The sequence below is a fragment of the Lissotriton helveticus genome, chromosome 3_1 (genome assembly GCF_964261635.1).
Source record: "Lissotriton helveticus chromosome 3_1, aLisHel1.1, whole genome shotgun sequence".
Classification (NCBI taxonomy): Eukaryota; Metazoa; Chordata; class Amphibia; order Caudata; family Salamandridae; genus Lissotriton; species Lissotriton helveticus.
Window position 1 is genome coordinate 1,045,375,497 of NC_136061.1, and position 24,155 is coordinate 1,045,399,651.

General features: G+C 47.5%; 1 protein-coding gene across 5 annotated transcripts in view; it reads right to left on the reverse strand.

Moving 5' to 3' along the window:
- The window catches only part of UBR3 (ubiquitin protein ligase E3 component n-recognin 3), a 1,992,321-nt gene that overhangs the window by 417,905 nt on the left and 1,550,261 nt on the right, over positions 1-24,155 (reverse strand). For all 5 annotated transcript variants that reach the window (XM_078681592.1, XM_078681591.1, XM_078681590.1 and 2 more), the window contains one exon: positions 8,328-8,433. In XM_078681592.1, coding sequence (XP_078537718.1) covers positions 8,328-8,433 — 106 coding nt within the window. The remainder of the gene's footprint in view (positions 1-8,327; positions 8,434-24,155) is intronic.

The window sequence follows — 24,155 nt, forward strand, 5'->3', positions numbered from 1 at the left end:
CAGTGCCGCAGCCCGCCTCCTGGTTCAGGAGAAGGAAGTATATATATGCAGCCCAATGTCACCTCAAGCATCAGCAGGGTTGTTTAAGTTCCGGCAGCCGCCAAGCCATGCGGCCCCCGCAATCGCACACACAGGCCAGGGCCCCCGGGCGATCCCCGTCACAGCACTCTAGTGCTCAGACTGCCGCAATCTCACCAGCGGGGCGCCCGGGTCCGTGTCCGGCGCCTGACAGGGAAGCTCCGCAGCGTCCTGTCCCCCACCGCCAGCGCCGCAGCCCGTCTCCCCGCACAGGAGAGGTGATGGTATGGATGCAGCACAATGTCCCCTCGGCTAGCAGCAGGATCGCCTAAACTCCGGCGATCGCCATGCCATGCGGCCCACACAATCGCACACTCAGTCTGGATGGGGCAGGAAGGAGGGCATAGCAGCGCTCCAAAACCTCCTTAAATGTTCCCAAAGTTATCAATTTCATATGCCAGCCGACGGCAGGTCTTTGCAGTGCAGGATGCAGCGGATATTTGGCGGATAAATGCCTGGTCAGGCAGAGCCTCTTATCGGTGTGGCCATCTTGCCGTGCGCCCTCTAGGGCCCCCCCAGTGCCGGGAACAACGTTACCGTATTGGCTCTGGGGAATGTTGGGGTCTAACGGTTGAGAAGATCCAGGAATGAATCCAAGGGACCTGCCTCAGGCTGAGGACGGACCCACTGGAAGGAATCCAGTGGAGGCAACCTGCCGAACCCGTGGAGCCCCAAGGCACTCCAGAGGGTTCGGCCAGTCCAAATATGAGGTACATGGCCTCAGAAAAGACTTAATTGGGTGGGAAAAGCTCAAGCTTTGGGAAATTCTGAGTGATGCTCAGAAAACACAGACTCATGCACTGTAGCTAACATGTGGAAGAAGAGCCTAGAACCATGGGGTCATTCCCGTTCCTCATCTGAAGACTTTGACTGGGAGGGTGAAGTCCTAGAGCACTTTGACTTCTTTGATTTTATAGATTTCTTGAGGGACTTACCAGCTGATAAATTTGAATACAGTGATGAGCGCAGAGAACGGCTCTGCAAACAGGTCAGAGACCTCACCTGTGACCGGGAACTGGAGCACCCCGGAGTCAACTGGCACAGAGAGACTTGGAGCTTCAGAGAATGCTCACAAACCGCCTTTGGATTCATGGTGTGGCAGTGTGGACAGGCCTTGGAGTCGTCGTCCAGCTCGAGGCACCAGAGGCAAACCACATACAGGAACCACAGGATTTAAACCCCAGTTTTTTTATGAGACATCCCTACGCATACTGGGAGCAAAAAACCCAAAAAGGTTTAACAAAACATCAAGAAAATAGTCCCAAAAATTGACTGAGGTAGCTGATGGCGTGAAAAGACAAGAGCTGATGTTCAGCTCCTGGGGTGGCGCCTATATAGCCACTGCACACATCACATCCGGCGTGCCAGTGCAGACCAAATCAACACTGCCTACTGGTGCACGGAGGTAGTGCTAAGATATTTCTGGATCCAGTCTGACCCATGGAGGATATTCTAAGGTAAGGAATCTGAGGACAGAAGTCTCTATCAGACATCTCCAATACTCCAAAAACCCTACCTAGACCCATCTCTCCCAGCCAATGTTAGCTTAGTATCATACCATCCCTTTCACAAAGAGTCACTGAAAGAACGGTGGCAGACCAATTCAATGAGTTCATCATTAACTGAGGACTGCTAGTCAACCATGAATCTGGAATTAGAGCGGACTATAGCAATGAAAGAATTGAAATGACACAAAAAAATCCTCTATGATGTATGATGATGGCGACACATACTTGATGGCTTTCATTGACTTGTCTGCAGTCTAACACAATTCAGCACAGTAGATAAAGCTCCTTCATGGAATAACATATGGCCTTCAACAGAACTATTTTCAAACATTTTTTTTACCTTCCTTTCAGACTGACTTCTTCAGATAAAAAATGCAGAACCCACATCTATCACTGCTAGATTGATCTGTTAGGTCGTCCAGGGTTCGGTTCTACCTCCAACTCTTTTTACTGTATACATGGAGTCACTGGGTTTAACAATGAAAGGTCAGGCATAAATCTACACCAGTAAACTAATGATACCCAACTGTATTTAAAAAAATCAAATATTAAACTGGGCATATGGTGAATGAGATCCAAGGCATCTCAAAATTTAAACAAATATCATCTCAAAAAACAACATTCTAGAATGAATGTCTGTGGTTGGTCCCTTTAAAGACATTGACACACTCCAATACTTGATGAAAGAAAACTTTCTCTTTTAAAATTCGAAAATACAGAATCTTTCCTTTCTATATTAGCAAAAATGTTTGGCCTGTACCTGCTTAAACTACTAAACCTCAATGGCTTCATCGCTGCTCTTGCACTAGTTGGCAAACTGCTGGAATTCACCATTGATCATGCCCTCTCATTCATTTCACACATTAACAAAATAGATAATGCAGTAAATTTCCATCTACATATAAAAAAAGATGGCACCTAATTCTGCAGGACTGGCATTTCTTATATCCAAAACAGACTTTGATAATGCAATAGTTGCAGGAGATTTCCACTCACAACTGGCAGTAATCAAAGCAGTCTTAGTACACAAAGAAAAAAAAATACAACAGTATGACCTATTCTCTTTTAGCTCTAATGGGTCGCATTAATAGCAAGAATACGCTTCTAACTTTGTGTTCTAGTTTATAATGTTTTTCATGAAAATAGCTCACCTTATCTAGCAAAGCTCTCAGAAATCCTAGGAAAATCAACAGTCTGCGAAACAATAACTATCTGCTGCTGGAAGTCTCCAAATTTAAATCCCCTCTAGCAAGGAAAAATTATTATCTGGGCCAGTGTTAACTGCATGTAGCTTACACCTCTTTTTGCTTTCAGGGGGCAGCTCCCAAGTCAAACCCCACCTATATAAATAGGTCCTGACCCAAAAATAGTCTTCCTCAAAGTTCACCACTCATAATATCACTTTAAAGGACAAGAAATTAAAAAACACATTTTTTCGGGTATTTACCCTGTCCATATCTCAGCTGATCCCTTGTTCATGTTTAATGGTTATATGTAAAGAACCCTGATACCTTAGCTTAGTGTTGGCTGTGCTCTATAAATATGTAAATTAATACAAATCTCACAAATGTGCAAAATAACACAAAACAGAAGAATCTGTCTTCTGGCAATACCAAATATGGGTCCCTGTTTTTTAGGTCTCGGGCCTAGCATACACTGTGCATGCAGTGTCGCGCAGCGCGAGCCTATTCTGGGCGAATTGAAAATGTACCTTGCATTCCACAACGCACGTGCCGTTGTGGAATCCAAGGTCCAATTTCATTGGCCTTCGGGTGCGTGCTGTTTTGAGGAGAACACGCAATAGGCCATAGGCGAGCGCACCACTTCGGGCTGTTTTTTTACAATTGGATCGCTTTCGCGATCCGTTGAGGTGCTGCTTGTTTTCTTTTGCCAGTGCAGTGGTCGATTCTGTTTCGAAGGCATTCATGCTGAAATAAGGGGTTCTTGGATTGTTTGCCCTTCATGGAGAACTTAGCAGGCCAGTTTTCCGTAACAATGACCCGTGCTGGTCACAAACTCTGTCCAATGTAGATCAAGGGGCTTCGTGGGGCAGTTGGTACGAGTGGTTCACGAGGTGAAAATATCTTGGGCACTGACTCCACAAGGACTGCCTGCCCTAACCTGAGTGGTACAAAAGGGGGTGGTGATGGACAGAGCATCTGAACCAATCAAACACTCACACCCAGTCAACAGATCTGGGTTTAATCCATCACCGTTCTTTAGCCCACTCTGCCACCCCAGTTCAGACATGGCCATATGCAAATCAGCCTGACCCTGTGCCTCATGGGAACAGTCCAGCCCAAACAAAGTATGTTCACCATAAGTTGGCAGGGTATGCTCAGACGTGAGTCCCTTGCTCACTTTGCCACTGGATTCAAGCAAGCTGGGCTGAAGACGGCTGAATGCAAGTGGTAGCATTATATTATGATTGCACATATTAGAACTCCTTAAATGTGGCACTTTAGTACTGGTCTTTGCAGACTCGAAACTGTCTCCTGTACTCTCCCCAAAAGTTGTTTTTATTAAATTCTTGTGATTCATTACCTTACTTTTCATTGTTTCTGCCTCTTGAGGCAGTTTATTGACTTGCCTCCGTGATTAGGGTTTCCATGCAGAAATTTTTTAATGTTCCTAATGTCTGTATGCGGTCAGTATATATTTCAGTTTCCATTTCTGCAAGCTCAGTGTTACCTACCTGATTTTTGCCCCCTCTGTTTTTAGGTCTCGGGCCTAGCGTACACTGCGCATGCAGTGTCGCGCAGCGCGAGTCTATTCCGGGCGTTTAGAAAATGGACCTAGGAATTCCACGCAGCTCGTGCGTGTTATTTCCTAGTTCGATTCCCATTGGCCTTCGCGTGCGTGTGCTTTTTAAACAGAACACGCAATAGGCCATGGGTGGTCGTGTAGCTCCGCCCATGACCTATTGGTGTCTGTTACGCGCACCAGAGGCCATATGTTTTGAATTATCGCGGCTTGACAGCCGTGATAATTCAAAGCATATGCTGGCAGTGGCCACCTCTCTCCTGATCGGCCGTACATACAGATATTCTAGTACTCAGATAAACACCACCGCAGCTCTGCCACCATACAGATATTCTAGTACTCGGACAAACACCACCGCAGCTCTGCCAACATACAGATATTCTAGTACTCGGACAAATACCTCCGCAGCTCTGCCAGTGCACATCTCTCCTGATCAGCCGTACATACAGATATTCTAGTACTCGGATAAACACCACTGCAGCTCTGCCAGTGAACCTCTCTCCTGGTCGGCTGTACATATAGATATTCTAGTACTCGGACAAACACCTCCGCAGCTCTGCCAGTGCACCGCTCTCCTGATCGGCCGTACATACCGATATTCTAGTACTCGGACAAACACCTCCGCAGCTCTGCCAGTGCACCTCTCTCCGGATCGGCTGTACATACAAATATTCTAGTACTCGGGCAAACACCTCCGCAGCTCTGCCACTGCACCTCTCTCCTAGTCGGTCGTACATACCAATATTCTAGTACTCGGACAAACACCTCCGCAGCTCTGCCAGTGCACCTCCCTCCTGATCGGCCGTACATACAGATATTCTAGTACTCCGACAAACACCACCGCAGCTTTGCCAGTGCACCTCTCTCCTGGTCGGCCGTACATACAGATATTCTAGTACTCGGACAAAAACCTCCGCAGCTCTGCCAGTGCACCTCTCTCCTGGTCGGCCGTACATACAGATATTCTGGTACTTGGACAAACACCTCTGCATCTCTGCCAGTGCACCTCTCTCCTGATCGTCCGTACATACAGATATTCTGGTACCCGGACAAACACCTCCGCAGCTCTGCCAGTGCATCTCTCTCCTGGTTGGCTGTACATACAGATATTCTAGTACTCGGACAAAAACCTCCGCAGCTCTGCCAGGGCACCTCTCTCCTGGTCGGCCGTACATACAGATATTCTGGTACTTGGACAAACACCTCCGCAGCTCTGCCAGTGCACCTCTCTCCTGATCGTCCGTACATACAGATATTCTGGTACTCGGACAAACACCTCCGCAGCTCTGCCAGTGCATCTCTCTCCTGGTCGGCTGTACATACAGATATTCTAGAACTCAGATAAACAGGTTCATAGCTCTGCCAGTACACTTCTCTCCTGATCGGCTGTACACACACAGATATTCTAGTACTCGGACAAACACCTTCGCAGCTCTGCCAGTGCACCTCCCTCCTGGTCGGCTGTACATACAGATATTCTACTACTCGGACAAACACCTCCGCAGCTCTGCCAGTGCACCTCTCTCCTGATCGGCCGTACATACAGATATTCTAGTACTCGGACAAACACCTCTGCAGCTCTGCCAGTGCACCTCTCTTCTGATCGGCTGTACACACAGATATTCCAGTACTCTAATGTGAGTGATGTTGAGTTGGGTAGCGTTGACCTCTTTTGCTACAGCGTGTCTTGGTTACTTGAAGTTTTGTCCGCAATGTCCAAGAGCACAACACTATTGAAGAACAACTCCTACCTGCCCCTATGTCACAGTCTTGCCCAGCTTTTGACAATGTACAGTTATTTATTGCTCTAAAAAATGAATGTAAAATGTTTTTCCTACCTCATTATGATAATCGCTGGCCCAGGTTTTGTGACATGTGGGTGGCTTGTTTATTGCAGTCCCAATAGTGTCCAGTATGTGTTTTATTATGATGCATCTCTTCTTACTAATCTAATCCCTTATATCTCATCTCACCTCTTCTTAATTCTCTACCCCTTGCAGTGTTTGCTTCCACTCACACCTGAAGTCTTCGGTTTTGTCCTTTTCTATTCCCTTTCCTCTGTCACTGAACTTCAACTTAAGCAACCTTTGCTTTTCATCCAGGGTCTATTTTCCCACAATTGGCGATTGAAATTTCAGTTTATTAGATTCTTTGGGCATTGGACTACAGCATATGTCTTGAAGAAAAAAGAATAAGGGGTACTCTAATGGGTAAAAAAAAGTACTTACTGAAGCCACAGATAACATTCTACCCCAATTTCCACTTCCAAAAAGCAAATGGAGGTCAGTGCATATAAATAGTTTCAGCCTCTGCCCCCCTACAATACAGCAGCTGGATCTAGGAGAAACCATTTGTTGCTGGCCAACTGATATTTCCACCAGATGCGAGTTCGATCTTAAAAGAAATTCACAAATCACATTGTTGGACTGACAGTGTCTTTTTTGTAAAGTGTACACAAAACTTCTTATACTGATTTTTTAAATAACACAAAGAATTGTTGTAGCAGTTCATATCGAAACGGTGGCCATGGCCTTATCAAAAGCAAAAGTCACAATTTTACTAGATATCTATAGGCAAATGCTTGTTAGTCACTGTAGTTCACAGAAGCAACTCTTGTGATAAGTCCAGTGCTTTCACTGGGACTTTGTTCTAGGCACCTAGAATACCTGGCACATGTTACTTGAGGCACACTGGTGTGGTGGTGTTAAAGACAGGGGCACTGCTTTCAGAGTCTTTGGCTCCTAAGGGGGACCCCAAACACCTGCCAGCTCTTTCAAAGGAGCGCAACATTTCCATGCTCCCCACATCTGACCAAAGCTTCCATTCCAGACGACAGACCCCGGTGTCTCACAGATGATCACACAACACCACACACACACACACCACACACACAACACCACACACACACACACACAACACCACACACATAACACTAAATACATAAGACCACACAGATAACACCACAAACTCACCACCACACACACTCACCACCACACACTCACCATGCACACACACACACCACCAGCCGTCAGTGCACGCTTTCACCAGGCACATACAACACCAGCCGTCATTGCACGCTTTCACCAGGCACACACACCACCAGCCGTCAGTGCACGCTTTCACCAGGCACACGCACCACCAGCCGTCTGTGCACGCTTTCACCAGACACACACACCACCAGCCGTCTGTGCACGCTTCCACCAGGCACACACACCTCCAGCCGGCAGTGCACGCTTTCACCAGGCACATACAACACCAGCCGTCATTGCACGCTTTCACCAGGCACACACACCACCAGCCGTCAGTGCACGCTTTCACCAGGCACACGCATCACCAGCCGTCTGTGCACAATTTCCACAGGCACACACACCACCAGCCATCAGTACACACATCAATCGTTAACGCATCCACAATTAACTATTGTAGCAATCGCAGTATGGCACACTTTACTTTTAAACATATTCATCTAAAGCGCAGCATGCCACCATTGCTACAATTCCAACCCAACCCACATAATTCAACTACGCACCACATGCATACACTCCATAACACATGGCTAAAAGACATTGCCATTTACAATGCCATTAGCTCAAACTCAAATAAATCCGAGACCTATTGCATTTCCAATGCTTGTTTTTTTTATTATGAACAGTCAGTAACAGCTTCAAAGCTAAAATTTGATAAGTTAAATTTGTAGCACACATGTAATGTTTATAACTTTCCTTAAACAAATCTAGATGCCTACAGAATCTTCTTGTCAACTGCTTTGGCATATTTGCCAATATTACTGAACAAAATCATAAAATCAAGCAAGACATAGTAAAACAAAAACTAATACAAACCGGAAATAGAGTTTGGGAGAAAACAAATGTATTACTAATTTAAAATACTATTCAACAACATCCTTTTATAGCTAAGTTTAATAAATAAACCAGGCACAAAATACAGTTTCTAAATCAAAATTGTATTCACACTTACTTCAAATCTTTTTCCGGCACAATGCGAGTAAGCTTTCTCCAGGGATTGTATTCAGAATCAATGGTGTAAAGTCGCATGTGCATGGCTAGAACATGGAAAAGCTGATCTATAGAAACAAAAAGACAAGTGGTGACAATACCCTGTAGGCAAATTACCTTTGGCTTGCAGAGCATTATTTTCAACATGATATATGGCAACTTTCAGATTTTGAAGGAGGAAAAATATTTTATATGAAGTGTATTTTTATGCTTTGCAACAGTGTGGACTTATGGATCTTGAGTGGTTGGGCGTAAATAACTTACTCGAAATGGACTTTATGAAAGAGCCAACCTTCACCTCCTTTAGAATAGTTTTTTGAGTGGTACATTTTGCAGCACAATTTTAACAAACTGTCTAAATATTTATAGCTTTTTGAAGAGCCACAATGAATATGCTACTTACCAGTATGCATCTGTTCTTGGCATGTAGGGCTGCTGACATTCATATCTATAGCATAGATCGCCGCCTAGTGTTGGGTCCGGATGATTGCACCTTGTTGTCCTGGAAGAGTCTTCGAAGTATCACGAGATAGGTGGCTCCTCCCCTGGACTACAGTGCGCATGGGCATCGACTCCATCCTTAGATTGTTTTTAGCCATTGTGGCAAAGATGGAGTGCAATAGTGTAAACGATGACCATGTGTAAGAGTATGTGTAAGAATAAGATGTCTGCAACCGCTACGGGCGCCGGGGAGGAGGGCGGGCGATATGAATGTCAGCAGCCCTACATGCCAAGAACAGATGCATACTGGTAAGTAGCATATTCAGTTCGAGGCATGTGGGCTGCTGAATTCATATCTATAGCATAGAATACATAGCAGTCCCCCTACTAACGGCGGCTGCCCGTGCCAGTTGCAGAAGCCTGAAAAAGTGTTCGAAGAACAGCCTGCCCTACAGCTGCCTGCTGCTTGGAATGGACGTCTACACAGTAATGCTTAGTGAACGTATGTGGTGTAGACCATGTGGCTGCTCTACATGTCTTCCAAAGGAATATTGCCTAGGAACGCCATGGAGGCCCCCAACATGCGAGTGGAGTGGGCCCTGGGGGGGACCGTTAAAGTGCGCTTAGCCTTGTGATAGCAAATTTGAATGCACTTAACGATCCATCTGGCAATTCCTGCCTTGGAAATGGGGTTGCCTTTGGGCTGGGCTGAGAAGGCAACAAAGAGCTGTTGTGTTTTTCTGAAATCTTTTGTTCTGTCAATATAGTACATCAGCGCTCTTTTGACATCAAGAGTGTGGAGCATTCTTTCGGCGACAGTGTCTGGGTTTGGAAAGAATGCAGGCAGTTCAATGGTTTGATTGATATGAAACTGCGACACCACCTTTGGAAGAAACTTAGGGTTAGTGCGCATCACAACCCTGTTGGGATGAATTTGAATAAATGGCTCTTGGACAGTGAGCGCCTGCAGCTCACTGACTCGCCGTAGGGAAGTGATGGCAATAAGAAAAGCCACCTTCCATGTCAAGAATTGAATCTCACAGGAATGGAGAGGCTCAAAAGGCGGGCCCATCAACCTGGTGAGGACCACGTTGAGGTTCCACACAGGAGCTGGCGGGGTCCTGGGAGGGATGACGCGCTTCAGGCCTTCTAGGAAGGCCTTAACGGCCGGCACTCTGAAAACAGAGAGATGCTGCCTGTTTTGGAGATAAGCCGCTATGGCGGATAAGTGTATCCGAATGGAAGCATATGCCAGATTGCATTTGTAGAGATGTAACAAATAGCAGATGATATCTGGAATGGATGCATCTAGCGGGTTGATATTGTGGGTAGTACAGTAAATGACAAACCGCTTCTATTTAGCTGCATAGCAAGCTCGGGTAGTGGGTTTTCTAGCCTCCCGGATGATGTCCATGCATTCAGGAGGCAGATTAAGGTAGCCAAACTCTAAGACTTCAGGAGCCAGATCGCCAGGTTGAGCTGTTGCGGATCTGGATGCTGAATGTCGCCATGGTTCTGCGTCAAAAGCCCCGGTGTGAGGCGCAGCCTTTGATGCGGCACCACGGAGAGTTCTAGAAACGTGGTGTACCATGGTTGGTGTGCCCACGTTGGAGCAACCAGGATGAGCGTCATCGAGTGTTGTTTGAGTTTCCTTGCCACCAGTGGGATGAGAGGCGCTGGTGGAAAAGCGTACGCAAATCTGCCTGACCAGTTCATCCATATCGCATTGCCCTGCGACTGTGGGTGAGGGAACCTGGCGGCAAAGCTTTGGCATTTTCCTCTGTGGCAAACAGGTCTATCTCTGGATGACCCCACTGCTGGAAGTACGGGCGGAGTACTGATGGATGTATCTCCCACTCGTGCATTTGGTGGCTGTACCTGCTGAGCAGATCCGCCATTTGATTGTCTTTGCCCGGGAGGTGTTCCGCCATGAGGAAGATGTTCCTCTGAATGGCCCAGTTCCACATGCTCTGAGCCAGATGATACAACTGTGGAGAGTGTGTACCTCCCTGCTTTTGGATGTAGTACATGGCTGTCATGTTGTCCGTCCGGATCAACACGACTTTGTTGCACAGATGTACTGTGAAGGACTTCAATGCCATGAAGATTGCCATCAGTTCTAGGTAGTTGATGTGCATCTTCTGTTGCTGCGTCGTCCACAGTCCCTGCACTGTGTAGTGGAGCACATGAGCTCCCCACCCGTGGAGAGATGCGTCCGTCGTCAGGATAATCTGTGGCACAGGCTCTTGAAACGGTCGGCCCTTGCAAAGGTTGTGTGGATTCCACCAATGCAGAGAGCTGTATGCCCGACCGGTCACCAACACTAGGTCTTTCAACTGCCCGTGAGCCTGATTCCACTGACGTGCCAAGCACTCTTGGAGCGGACGCATATGGAGCCTTGCGTGTGGGACAATGAAGATGCAGGAGGCCATCATGCCTATCAACTGCATGAACACTCTTGCAGGCAGTGAGTGTTGTGGTCTGAACTGTAGGATTAGTGACTGCATGTTGCTTATCCTCGCTGGGTTCGGCTGAGCCGTAGCCGCCAACGTGTCTATTGTCGCGCCTAAATACTGCCGCACATGTGCTGGCTGAAGGTGCGACTTCGGATAGTTGAGTGAAAACCCCAGACTGTGAAGAAGGTGAATGGTGTGGGACATGTCCGCCGCACACTGCTGGGCCGACTTCGCTTGAACAAGCCAGTCGTCCAGGTAAGGGTAGACATGGATGTTCTGTCTCCTGAGGTGCGCCGCCACTGTCGCCAGACATTTGGTAAATACTCTGGGGGCTGTGGTCACCCCGAAAGGAAGGACTTTGAATTGGTAATGCTTGTTTTGAATGGTGAACCTGAGGTATTTCCTGTGGGAGGGGTGGAGCGGGATGTGAAAATAGGCATCCTTGAGGTCCAAGGTCGCCAGAAAGTCTCCTTTGTTGAGCAGTGGAAGAACCTGTTGCAGTGTTAGCATGTGGAAATGTTCTGAGAGGATGTACCGGTTTAGGGGCCGCAGGTCCAGAATTGGCCGGAGTGTGCCGTCCTTTTTTGGGATTAAGAAGTACAGGGAATATACCCCTGTGCCTTCTTCCTCCACCGGCACGAGCTCTATCGCGCCCTTTTGCAGCATGGCCAGAACCTCCTCATGCAATAAGTGCAAGTGCTCTTGTGACATAGGACGTTGCTTTGGGGGCATGTTGGGTGGAGTGTCTGTCAGCTCTAAACAATAGCCGAACTGGATAAGTTGCTTGACCCACCTGTCCGTGGTGATGGAGTGCCACGCTGACAGGAACCGCTGGAGTCTCCCCCCGACAGGTGTTGGGTGGTCGGGGGGCAGTGACAGGGAGTCACTGCTTGTTGGTGGCAGAGGAACGGGAACTGTTGTTGCCTCTGCCTCTGCCCTTTGAGCTGTTGCCCCGGTATCCACCTCTGCTCTGTTTGGGGTAGGATGACTGCGCCCCACTTTTGTTGAACTGCGACTGCTGTGACATTTGGCCTCTGTTAACACCCCGATTGCCTGAGCGACGAAAAGTGTTCCCACAAAACTGCTGCGACTGTAGAGCCCCCATGGACTTGGCAGTCTCAGTATCTTTTTGAATTTTTTCCAGTGTGATGTCGACTTCAGGACCAAACAGCCTGTCGGGGTTGACTGGTTGGTTGAGGATGGTTGTCTGTATTTCGGGCTTGAACCCTGAAATTCGGAGCCAAACCTGTCTCCTGAGCATCACGCTAGTATTGATTGCCCTAGCCGCTGTATCAGCAACGTCAAGGGCGCACTTGATAGCAGCATTGGAAATGAGTTTGCCCTCTTGTATAAGCATCTCAGCCCCTTCTTTGTATTGGTCTGGCAGGTGTTGCAACAGAGTCTCTAGGGTGTCATAATGGGCCCTGTCGTATCTGGCCAACAGCGCCTGTGTGTTTGAAATGCGCCAGATGTTGGCCGCCTGTGCTGCTACCCTCTTCCCTGACGCCTTTGACTCTTTGTCCGGGGGAGGAGCTTCACCCGTGGTTTGAGAGTTAGCTCGTTTGCGAGCATTAGAGACCACCAAAGAGTCCAGCGGCAGTTGGCCCCTTATATACGTTGGATCGCCAGGAGCCGGCCTGTATTTTTTCTCAATCCGAGGGTTAACAACCCTAGCTCTCGTGGGTTCCTTAAAAATGTCCGCAGCATGCCTTAGGACCCCCTTTTAGCATGGGAAGAGTTTTCACAGTTTTTTCCGCAGTGGAGAAAGTGTCAAAAAGGAAATCAGCTTCCACAGGGTCAGCATGCATATCCACATCATGGTTCTTAGCTGCCCTTTCTATCAAAGCATGAAATGCTGTGGAATCCTCGGTGGGAGACGTTTTGATGTTGAACACCTGAGGGTCAAGGGTTGCCTGCTGATCCCCCTGATCACCTGTGTCCACCCAAGAGTCCTGTTGCTCATCAGGCTCAGTGTGGGCTGGGAAATTATACTCCTGATCCTGCTGCTCCCCATCTTCTCCATCGGAATAGGTGGGTGATGGTGTTGCCCCCCGTGCAGGGTGCTGAATGCTGGGTTCGACCATCACAGGAGTATCCCCTTCAGGCCTTTTGCGTTTCAGGGGAATCTTGAAGGCCTCCAAAGGCTGTGACGCCGTAATCTTCCTCTTCAGAAGCGTTAGCTTCCCGGTATCGGCGTCGATGTACTGCTCCGACTGCTCCGACAAAGAGTGGTGCGGACGCGTGACACCCCCAGCCGGGGGAGTCGACTTCGACCTCTCCGGGTCCTTGGGCACCGAACTCGGTGCAAAGGCCTTTGGCACCACCTTAGGTGGTAGCGTGAAAAGGATCTGTTCTGAAGCCTGTGGCGTAGGGACAGCCTTGGTCGCGGCGGAAGGGATCTTAGGTTCCGATGCGGAAGCTCTGTCCTTAATACGTTTTAGGGAGTCGGAGACCTGCTTGGTGAAGGAAGCGGAGAGCTTCGTAGACCCGACCGATGTCTTCGGTCCCCCTCCAGAGGAAGACTCGGGCACCGACACCTTCTGCGTATCCGATGGAGGTGCACTGCGATCCGCGACCACAGCAGTGGACGGGGATGCCGACGACTTCGCCCCGACAACTTTGACCTTTGGCGCCGTAGTGCCAGACCTTGGCTTCGCGCCCTTGGCAGCCGTGGTGTCGACAGGCCTCGAAGATTTCGGCACGACGGCCTCAGGGTGAACGGCCTCACCCGTTTTCTTCTGCTTCGGGTCGGCGGTCAATCTCGGCACCGATTCAGCGGCTGTTCGCGAGCCGGGGTCCTCGCCCCCCTTCGCCACCGCGGAGGGTGCGACACCTTTCTTAGGCTTCGAGGCCACCGAAGACTACGGCGTTGATGGGGGAGCAGTCGGTTTCGGTTTCGATGGTGCGACGGCCATCTTAGTTGTAGTCGATACCGACAGTTTCGGTTTCGGTTTCGATTTAGGTAATGGCGGCTCCGCCGAAGTGTCCGTGGCCGGGCCGGAAGGCAGGGCCGTGGATATTGGTGTAGGGTCTAGGGTAAGGCCATGTGGCGATCCTTAGTAAAAGTACGAACGGGGTATAGCTCTTCCTCTGAGCTATCTTCCATGGCCCCGTAGGCCTCATCGTCGTCTCCTACCTCCTCGACGATTTCCTCCACGTCTTGGCCCTCTGCGTCCGCTTCGTAGTCGGACTCAACGACCACCGAAGGAGGCGAAACTTGAAGATGGACCTGTTGCTCGTCCGCTTCTTCATTGACGAAGATGTCCACCGGTGCCGGAGCCGATCGCCGGGCCTCTAGGCGCGCGCGCGCCGAAGCTTGATGGTTTTCTTCGATCTAAACCTGGAACAGGCCATGCAGTTGGCCTCGTCGTGGTCCGGCGACAGGCATTTGTTGCAGACCGAGTGGACGTCGATGTGTGGGTATTTGGATCCACACACGGGACAGTGTTTGAACGGACTTCGTTCCATGCCGTCGAAGTCTTGCTGCGTCGACTGGGCCTCGATCCTCGAAGTCTCACGACTCACGGGAAATCCGACTTGAAAGTTGGATGGAAGGGAGGCACCGAACGCAAACAATACAGACGGGTCAAAGAAGGCCTTTTGGCCTTGAAAAACTAAGTTATTGTCAATTCCGAACCGGAGTTAACGAAACCACATCCGAACCCAATGGCGGAAAAAAACAATCTAAGGATGGAGTCGATGCCCATGCGCACTGTAGTCAAGGGGAGGAGCCACCTATCTCGTGATACTTCGAAGACTCTTCCAGGACAACAAGGTGCAATCATCCGGACCCAACACTAGGCGGCGATCTATGCTATAGATATGAATTCAGCAGCCCACATGCCTCGAACATGAAATATTCCAATACTTTTATGATGTGTCGGGCAAGAATTACCTCCAGAGAAGTGTTGGCACTCACCTCTCAAATAAAAAATATAGAAGAAATAGTATTAGAACACTGAATTCTCTAATAGAAGTCCCAAAACGTTGTCTAAAGAGCTACAGTAAGCAGGGGTTGCACCCCAAGACGACCTGCTGGTGTTACAGGCACATAAGGAAATCTAGTTATGCAATCATTTTTAAAGGCACATCTTTCGTACCTAATTTTATCACCAAGTCCCTTCCCAATAGATTGTGTGTCATACCCGATGACTGAGACTCAAAATGGAAGGGGCAGGATGAACAAATCAAAAGTTGTACAATTCTCACAACAGCAGCCCGTTGACAGTAGAAATAGATGACTATAGCAGGGTTTGTGGAAATGGTACTGCATGGAGATCACAGGACCATAAAGCGGAGAGATTACACCAAATGTACATGCTCCAGGCTCAGAAAGCGTATGTGAAAATATCAACAAAATCTATCAGCATAAATGATGCAATGCTTCCATAAAATAAGTCTGCCAAATTCAGCAATCACCAAAGTATCAGCTTTCAAAAATACTATGTTATATGTCATTTTGCGCGAAACATCAGCCCAGCAAACATTTTCCACTGAAATAAAAATGTTCAGGTTGGATACATAAGGCCAATACTCCAAGCAGAAGCCTGTTAAGAAGTCTGTCAATGTCACAGGGAAACACTGTCCCAAAATACCGGAGTACAAGAAAGTTTTTATTTTCACTAAATACATTTTTGGTCCCAAAATTTCAGTTTTTCACTTTCTCCTAAACATTTAAATTAGGAACTGCCACACGAGCAGATTGCGTCTTTCATGTCTATTTAATATCATGAAGTGATAAAGGTGGACAACATATTACAAACATTTCATCACCGTCATGGCTGTGACAATCAAAACAATGTCTGGAATGGCCAAAATAAGTTGAGGATGGGCTGCTGCTATGTCAAGCACAACCAGACTTCTGCCCACAAAGCTTTCCTAAATGAGGACCTTGGTCTCTTACTTTCTCTTTCTTGGAGCCCTTGAGCGTATTGGTGTACAGAGATCACAAGCCTCAGCATCATGGGCAAAGCCGAAACACCACGTGAAACTAAGATACAGAGTCCATCCATTACAAAGGTGCTCTAGTGACCCCGGAAGCTTTAAACCCAACCTGATTTCATGGGGACCTCATTATGTTTCATAAAAGACAAACACCAAAAAAGAGAATTTCTAACCAAGGTGCTCCAGGAATTGGTCTCTGAGACCCAATAATAAAAACTGTACTCAGCAGTCTGTTGTACAAGAAGTGCAGTTACTTTTAGCACGGACTCTGGAGACACCACCATGGTAGTCATTCAGATGCCACCTACTTTGGGAGCACTCCTTAGGAACAAATTACTTACCTTTATGAATGATACTCAACTTTAGAATTTTGCAGAAGCCAGACTGGATCCAGAAACATTTTCACAGTTTGTTCCTGCTCACCTAAAAGTGGCACCATCGAACTCCAACAGCGACCTTGCCCCATCCCCAAAAGTGACAGTGCTTAGCTGTATATTGGCACCAACCCTGTGTATTAAATGCATTGTGACGCAGACCTTATTAAAACTATAAGGCAACTCCAGAGGATGAAGCAGATTACTATCTACATGTCAAGGGCACTGCTAAAGGTTGTTCTTTCGCCCCTGAGGCAGTCTTTCTTTAGAGGTCTAAAATTGAGGAACAATTCATCTATATCAATAGCCCATCAGGAATAATCTCTCATCATGGCTGAGATACACAGACAACATTTTTTGTATCTGAAGAAACACGGTTGAAGAACTCAACCTCTTATTTAGCTTGCTGAAAAGCAGTTCTCAAGAAAACCAGTACAATAAGACCCATATTCAGAATGGCATCAACTATTTAGGCATTTGATTTAAAAGACAGGATGGAACACTGGCCATATGAATATACAAATAAACAACAGACAGGAGCACTGCATTATGCTATGACTGATTTAATCCAAGACGTTTCGGTATAACCTCCCATGTCGTCACAACTGTACCACAAAAAAAGAGTTTTTTTGAACTTGGGACTTCTCTGTATGAAAAACTCAAAGACAGAGAGAATACCCAAGGAAGTTGCCAAACAATTCACTATAGTGAGCATGAATCACACAGTTTAAAGATTTGCTGGAATAAAAGAACCAAAACGGGCCGGATTTATATCTTGGAGTTATAGATATTCCACTGCAATGTCGACAAAAAATCTATACTGCAAAGATAATGGTCTGCCTGCCAAATTTTAATGTGGACGGGTTTTAGGTTTAATGATGTCGAGGACTACTTCGTTAACGCATTGGTTAAACCCCTCCGATGCCCCTGCAGAGAGAGCCACCGGAGGCAGACCTCTAATTCGACACACCTAATTTAGATGGGTAGAATTAGAGGTCAATTTTGACTGGCAGTCACTGCCAGGAAAACCCAGGCAGTAAGAGGCTGTGAACACTGCTAACGGCTTCCCCCGCCATGGGGAAGGTTTTTTTTTCCATAAATAAAACCTTGCTTCAGGATTTTGGAATTGAAAGTAAACAGTTTGGTGCAGGACACCATCATGTTGATGGAGCCCTGCACTAAACTGTAAACAGCATTGAAAAGAACTGCCATCATGGCTGTTCCTGCCAATGCTTAGAAATGACCATGCCTGGCGGATGCTAAGTTCTCCACCAGGCCAACACAGATTCCTCCGTGCACCAACAATTAAATCGGGCACTAAGTTACTTACCTGTGTTAACAATGTTTGTGGTGGATACTCTATCTACCTGGAGATTCATCAGGTGTAACATAATGCCCAGCCCCAGACTGGCTCTGGAAACTTCAGAGCTCTCACACTGCTGGCAGGGGGCGCAGGCTGCGGCACAAAGCCGAAAGTGATGTCAGGTGACATCACCGAAGCCAGATAGCACTCGCCCCAGCACAGCAATGTCAGTTCCTTTTTTCCACCCATCAACCCAGATCCAGAGGTTGCTCTCTCCTGAGAGTCGTGAGCCTGTCCTTCCACAAAATTTCTTCACAAAAAGTGAAGTTTTATGTTACCACCCAAGCGCTCTGGCTTTAACCCCTGCAAGGACTGCAAAGGAAAGATGCCCTTCACTGGTCACCATTCTATTTGTGTTTGGTGCCTGAGCTCCTACCATGATTCCTTTCAATGAGACTCTTGCGTCCGTATGAACCTGGAGGCCATTGAGTAAAGAGAAACAAAACTCCTCATAGATAGCCTGGGGCCACAACTAGAAATGGAGAATTAAGACCCCAGTCGAGATCTACTTCTCCTTCAGAGACCAGGAAAAAGAAATGTAAGAAGCACAAGAAGAGATCTAAAATGCATGGGGCCAGCTCCCCTTCCAAAAAAAGAAATAAAAAGTCTTGGTGTCTGGCTCGAGCAGGACCTCACCTTCCAAACCCAAGCCAGGAAAACGGCTGGTGTCTGCTTTGGCCTGCTCCGCACCGCACGGAAAATCCTCCCCCTATTACCACCCCACTCTAGAAAACTCCTCATTCAGGGTCTCATCTTGTCTAGACTAGATTACGGTAACGCCCTTTATTTAAGCGCCCCGGAGTCTGTCATAAACTCCAACTCGTCCTGAACTCGGCAGCCAGACTGCTCACAGTGACAAAAAAGCGGTTCTCAGCTAAACCTGGCCTGAACTCCCTCCACTGGCTCCCAATCCGGGAGGGAATTAAATTTAAGTCCCTATGTATAACACACAAAATCCTCCAGGGCAAAGGCCCCCCATTCTAAGAGCCTTGATCACTCCTTACAAAGCCAATAGAGAGCTAAGATCCGATCACCTCTTCCTTGCAAACACTCATAGAATTAAGAAGGCAGGAACAGGTGGACGCCTCTTCTCCCACAACGCCGCAAAGCTCTGGAACTCTCTCCCCCTTAACATTCGCAAAGAAGCCAACCTACTTAAATTCCGCACACTCCTAAAAACCAGCCTTTTCCCCTAGGTTACCCCTGCTCCTTAGCCAGCTCCACACACTCAGCGCTGAGACGCCCACGGGTATCCACACGCTTTACAAATCCAATTCCATTCCATTCCAATAGATAATTATTCCAAAGGACTCCGATCTCTCACATGAGCTCCAACCTTGGAGCTAGAGTTAGTCGAAATGGGACCCAAGGACCCTGCTTCAGGTGGCTCTGCACCTGCACCTCATTCAGACCCAACCTCTGAGCCTGCTATACCAGCTCCACCGATGCCAGCGACTTACCAACTTGATCCATCGGTGTCCGCACCACAGACATTGGAGTTCTCTGTGCCATCTCCATCCTTCTTGCAATTCTCAGTGCCCAGCACGGATCCTGCTCCAGCAAACAAATGATGGACGGAATGCTGACAATGCAAACATTCTCCCCTAGTCAAAACATCTGGGTCAAATCCATTGTTCTTTTGCCCACTACGCCACCCCAGTTTGGACCCAGCCATATGCAAATCAGTCTTGACCCTGTGCCCATGGGAACAGTCCAGAACGAACTGCCAGGCCAGGTCCTCCCTGGACCGGAAGCAAGCATCCTGAGACTGAGTGCAGGGTATGTCACCCTTCTTCAGCCAGGCTAGCTTGAATCCAGTGGCACAGTGAGCAAGGGACCCACGTCTGGCCATACCCATCCCACTTAGGGGGAAAAGTGTTACAGCAAACAAATGATGGACGGAATGCGGACAATGCAAACATTCCCCCAGTCAAAAGATCTGGCTTAAATCCATTGTTATTTTGCCCACTACGCTGGATGTAACCCTGATCTTTTGACTGTGGGAGAATGTTTGAATTGTCAGCATTCCGTCCTGTCATTTGTTTGCTGTAACAGCACGGATCCTGCAGCATTTACCGCTATGTTAGATATTTATTCAAGATTTCACCAGAGGTTTCTCCTTTCGTCAGAAGCAACCCTGACAACCACAGATACAGCAGTCCCAGAACCTGCTCATACGTCAATATAGAGGCAAAGACAGAGGAAAAGGATGCAGATCCACTCGGCAACCTTCCTCCTCCTCCTCCTCTTCCCCTGCCTCTTCCAGGTAAGCAGTATTAGTCTGCAAAGACACACGCTGCTGTATGGTGCTGCACTGCCCCCCTCCCCACCTCATTCTTGCGTTTGTCTTTTTATTATCTCCCTGTGTCAGCTGGAGTGCTACCATTATAAGCCCTCTGCAGGGTTATGGTTGCTTCACTCAACCCCAACTATAACTTTTGGCTGACCAGCATTACAGTAACCAGCACTGCTTTCCTGCCAGGATCCTGAGTACTGAGATACTGAGCCAGAGGGCGCCAGAGAGCAGAAGCAGCCAGAGAGACTGTACTGAGGGGAGCGGAGCGGAGTAGGGAGGCTCGGCGGTTGGCGGCTTGGAGGACCGACCGAAGTGATAGCTAAAAGCCGTAGCTATCTTGACCATCGGGCCGAAGCCTACCCTGGTCACTGAACTGGCAGCCGGCAGCCCGTAGCCCCCAGCTCGCGGCCCGCACCACGCCTACAGCCAAACGTGAACCCGCAGCCCGCCTACCGTGAGCCGCGGTGAGCGGGACCCGCACTCAGCATTGTGTGGAGGAAAGCGGGAGCGGAACCGGAGCAGGCACCGGGAAAGCTTGGCGGCAGTGCGGATTCCGCCCGCCGTGAGCCTGCCTAGCGGAACTCTTCAGTGCATCGAGCGGAGCAGACCAGGACACGGCGGAACTGCACAGCGCATCGAGCGGAGCAGACTAGGAGGAGGAACAGGGAGGTTTGGTGGAAGCAGAACCTAGTAGCAGCCAGCAGAACCCAGCCCGCTGCCCACAGTCTGCATCCTGCCACCTACCAAAAGATAAAAGCAGAGGAAAAATCGAAGAACCACTTCTAGCATGAAGTAAGGCAGAAGCCAATAAAGGATCTTCAAAAGAACTACACGCACTAACGCACTCACAACGAGGCACGACGCTGGCAGGCTAGTTCTCAAGCCGTAGCCACAAGCAACTGCCCGAGGTGCCTAAAGAACCAGAGAACCAGAGAACCAGAGAAACCAAACCAGAGAAACCAAAGGAATCCAGAGGCAAGAAGTGTGTATCAAAGCTTGGACACTCAGCAGCAGTATAACGCTTAGAGCGGCACTGGGGGCTACGGGGAAGGGGACAGTAGTGAATAACAGCCAGCAATATTGCCATCCCTCCCGAACTCCCCCGATCTACCTCCTGTGACCCCCATTAAGTGCATCACCTCCGCTACCATTTAAAAAAATCAGCAAAAGGGAAGAACCCGACGGATTAAAGCATCCCAATACCATAGGAGAGAGTCACACCAATACCGGCAGACCTTATCAACTTTTGTAATACCCGTGACATTGAAACCCCGAGGCAACCCTCGCTCCCTCCCTGACGGCAGCTGCCCCCCTGTAAGGGGTAGACGGGCCCGGGAGAGTGAGGTGGTGGCGTCGCAGAGGCGTCGCGGGCCCCAGAGGCTGAAACCTCGAGGAGGGTCTGTGAGAGTGACAGGCAAGGACCAGTAACATAAAACAAGAGTGCAGTAGAACTAAGCGGAGTGCAGGTGTGCCCGCTAAGATTGGCGCTAGAAGAATAACACCGTCGGAATGCCAACCATAATGCAGCCCAGCTGAAAATTATTTCAATCTGAAAGAGCTGGTGCAACCACAGTGCAGTAGGCACCAGCCAAAACCCAGAGTATAAACGCCAGAGGAAGGAAGCCACCTAAATTCCCTGTCCAGTGAAAAACCAAATTAATAATCCATTGTCTCTAAACAAACTGACAACCTACTATCGGAAAAAATACTATCAATAGTCCTGGAACAGGGAAATGGCTTTTAAGAAATTGAGATCACGAACCATTTTCATGAAAAGAATGGGGACAGAAGAGGCAATTAGGAAGACCACTAACAAAGCGGTGAAAAGCGGAAGGATAAATGGAACCCTTGGAATACGAAAGTATCTTACAACACTAACCACGGATGGGCTAGTAGTAATAAATCAGTCAAGCCCAGCTATAACAGCGGAAATAATGGAGGACGGAAAAAACAAAGAAGGAAGAGCACATGCCCTCCTTAAAGAACACACCTTAATTACATCTGAGGTTGATCAAATAACCCCCTTAACAGATTTTGAGGACTCATCCCCAGAAACAGAGTCAACCGGCCAAATAATATTGGACTTATCTAATATCCAACATAGCCCCGATCAAATTACGATGCATCCTGAAACAACTATTAAGAAAGGAGAATTAGATCTGGGACCTCAAGAAGAGCCCAATGTTATAGATATTAGCACATTACAAAAACCCTTGGACCGAGAGAATCTCCCGGAATATTCCCCGGACCTTTTTATGTTCAAGTCCACCAGCTTAACGAACAACAATACTCCAGTATCGCAGTCTCTTTTCACACTGCAAAAAATCCTGGAATCAGTCCTTGTCCATCTTGGTAATATCTTGGAGAACTCGGATCAAACGCTTGATGTGCAAATAGGACTTTTAAAATTCCTTGTGGAAGAAAAAGGAAAAAAGAACAATCTGAGCTAATCAAATTAAAGGGCATATCTGACAACGGTCAAGAGATAACAAGTGACATCAAAAACATCGACCACTTAATGCCGGCGAAAAGAGAAATGGGAATACAAACCGGTAATAAATCACCCAAAGGACCAATAAGTAATCAGGGTAAAATAACGGTATATTCCCTTAAGAAACTCTTTAAAGAAGACACTAATAGCGAGTCTGACCAATATCCTATATTCAAGAAACACAAAGACAAACTCATCATGGCTAGTCTCGTCAAGGATCAAGAAAAAAAGGATAACATTGGCGTAAATGGTGAGGATGTGCAGGATTCACAAAAAATAAAAAAGAAGCAAGTGGAAAGAAAGAAAAAGAGGGGAAAGCCGATAAGAAGATTTAAAAAGAAAAAAGCGCACAAGCTCAAATTTCAGGAGATCACCACCTCTTCTGATGCCCACCTTGTCCACGAAGAAAGTATAAAATCGCCCATATCTCTTAAGAGAATAAATCAAAACTGGATGGAAAAATCTAATAAAATTCTTCAACAAAATCCGTTAAACCCAAGGGCAAAAGAATTCCTTTATGCCCCAGTAAGCTCTGCACTAAGAGTTCATTTTAAGGGACCTGAAGACTACCGGAAAAAAGACCCTCCACAAGAAGATTTAATATCGACGCAACTGCAAATAACAGAGCTGTTTCCAACAGATGAAGCACCTCTTAACCGTGGCTGTATTATTAACCTCCTACAATGTATTTTGCCCCTACAAACTCTAACACGAAAAGACATCAATTTAGTAACCTTCCCGGATAAAGAAAAAATGAAAACCGCTGTGGTAGAGTTTTGGTCACCAGTGCTCCCGGGAATCATTCTGAAAGAAAAAGAGACTCTCAATAAATGTGGCTACGACCTGACCTCAATACAGAAACCTATAGATGTAAAACCAAGAAAACTGTCTAAGGGATCTTTACAAAAATCACTTAATCTACAAAATAAAAAAACTAATCACATAGGCGACTCTGCAGATCATCTAATTATCTTAGTAAAAGATGGGGAGAGAGAAATCTGGAGCCAAAGCTCCAAAGATAAGGATACAGTAAATGTAGATCAGTCCTGGTTATGGATTGCAGAGACCTTAAACAATAAAAAACAAGCACGGAGCAAGAATTACTCAGTTTAGCAGTGGTCTACTGATATCATCTTGGAATATAGCAGGGAAAACACCAGAAAAGATGATGGAACTGATGGAAAACCAACCAGCTATAATGGCAATTCAAGAAACATGGTCAACAAAAAGCTTTTACCAGGAGGGGTATTTCACCTATGATATCCCAGCGCAGGAAGTTGGCCGAGGGCATGCGAAGGGAGGCATAGCAATCCTTTTAAGCGAAGAGTACAACTGGGCCCAAGAAATCATCCTTACAAAATCTAACCACTTTCAATGTATTAAGGTTAGGCTGGGGTTAGACACTTTAGAGCTGCAAAAAAACTT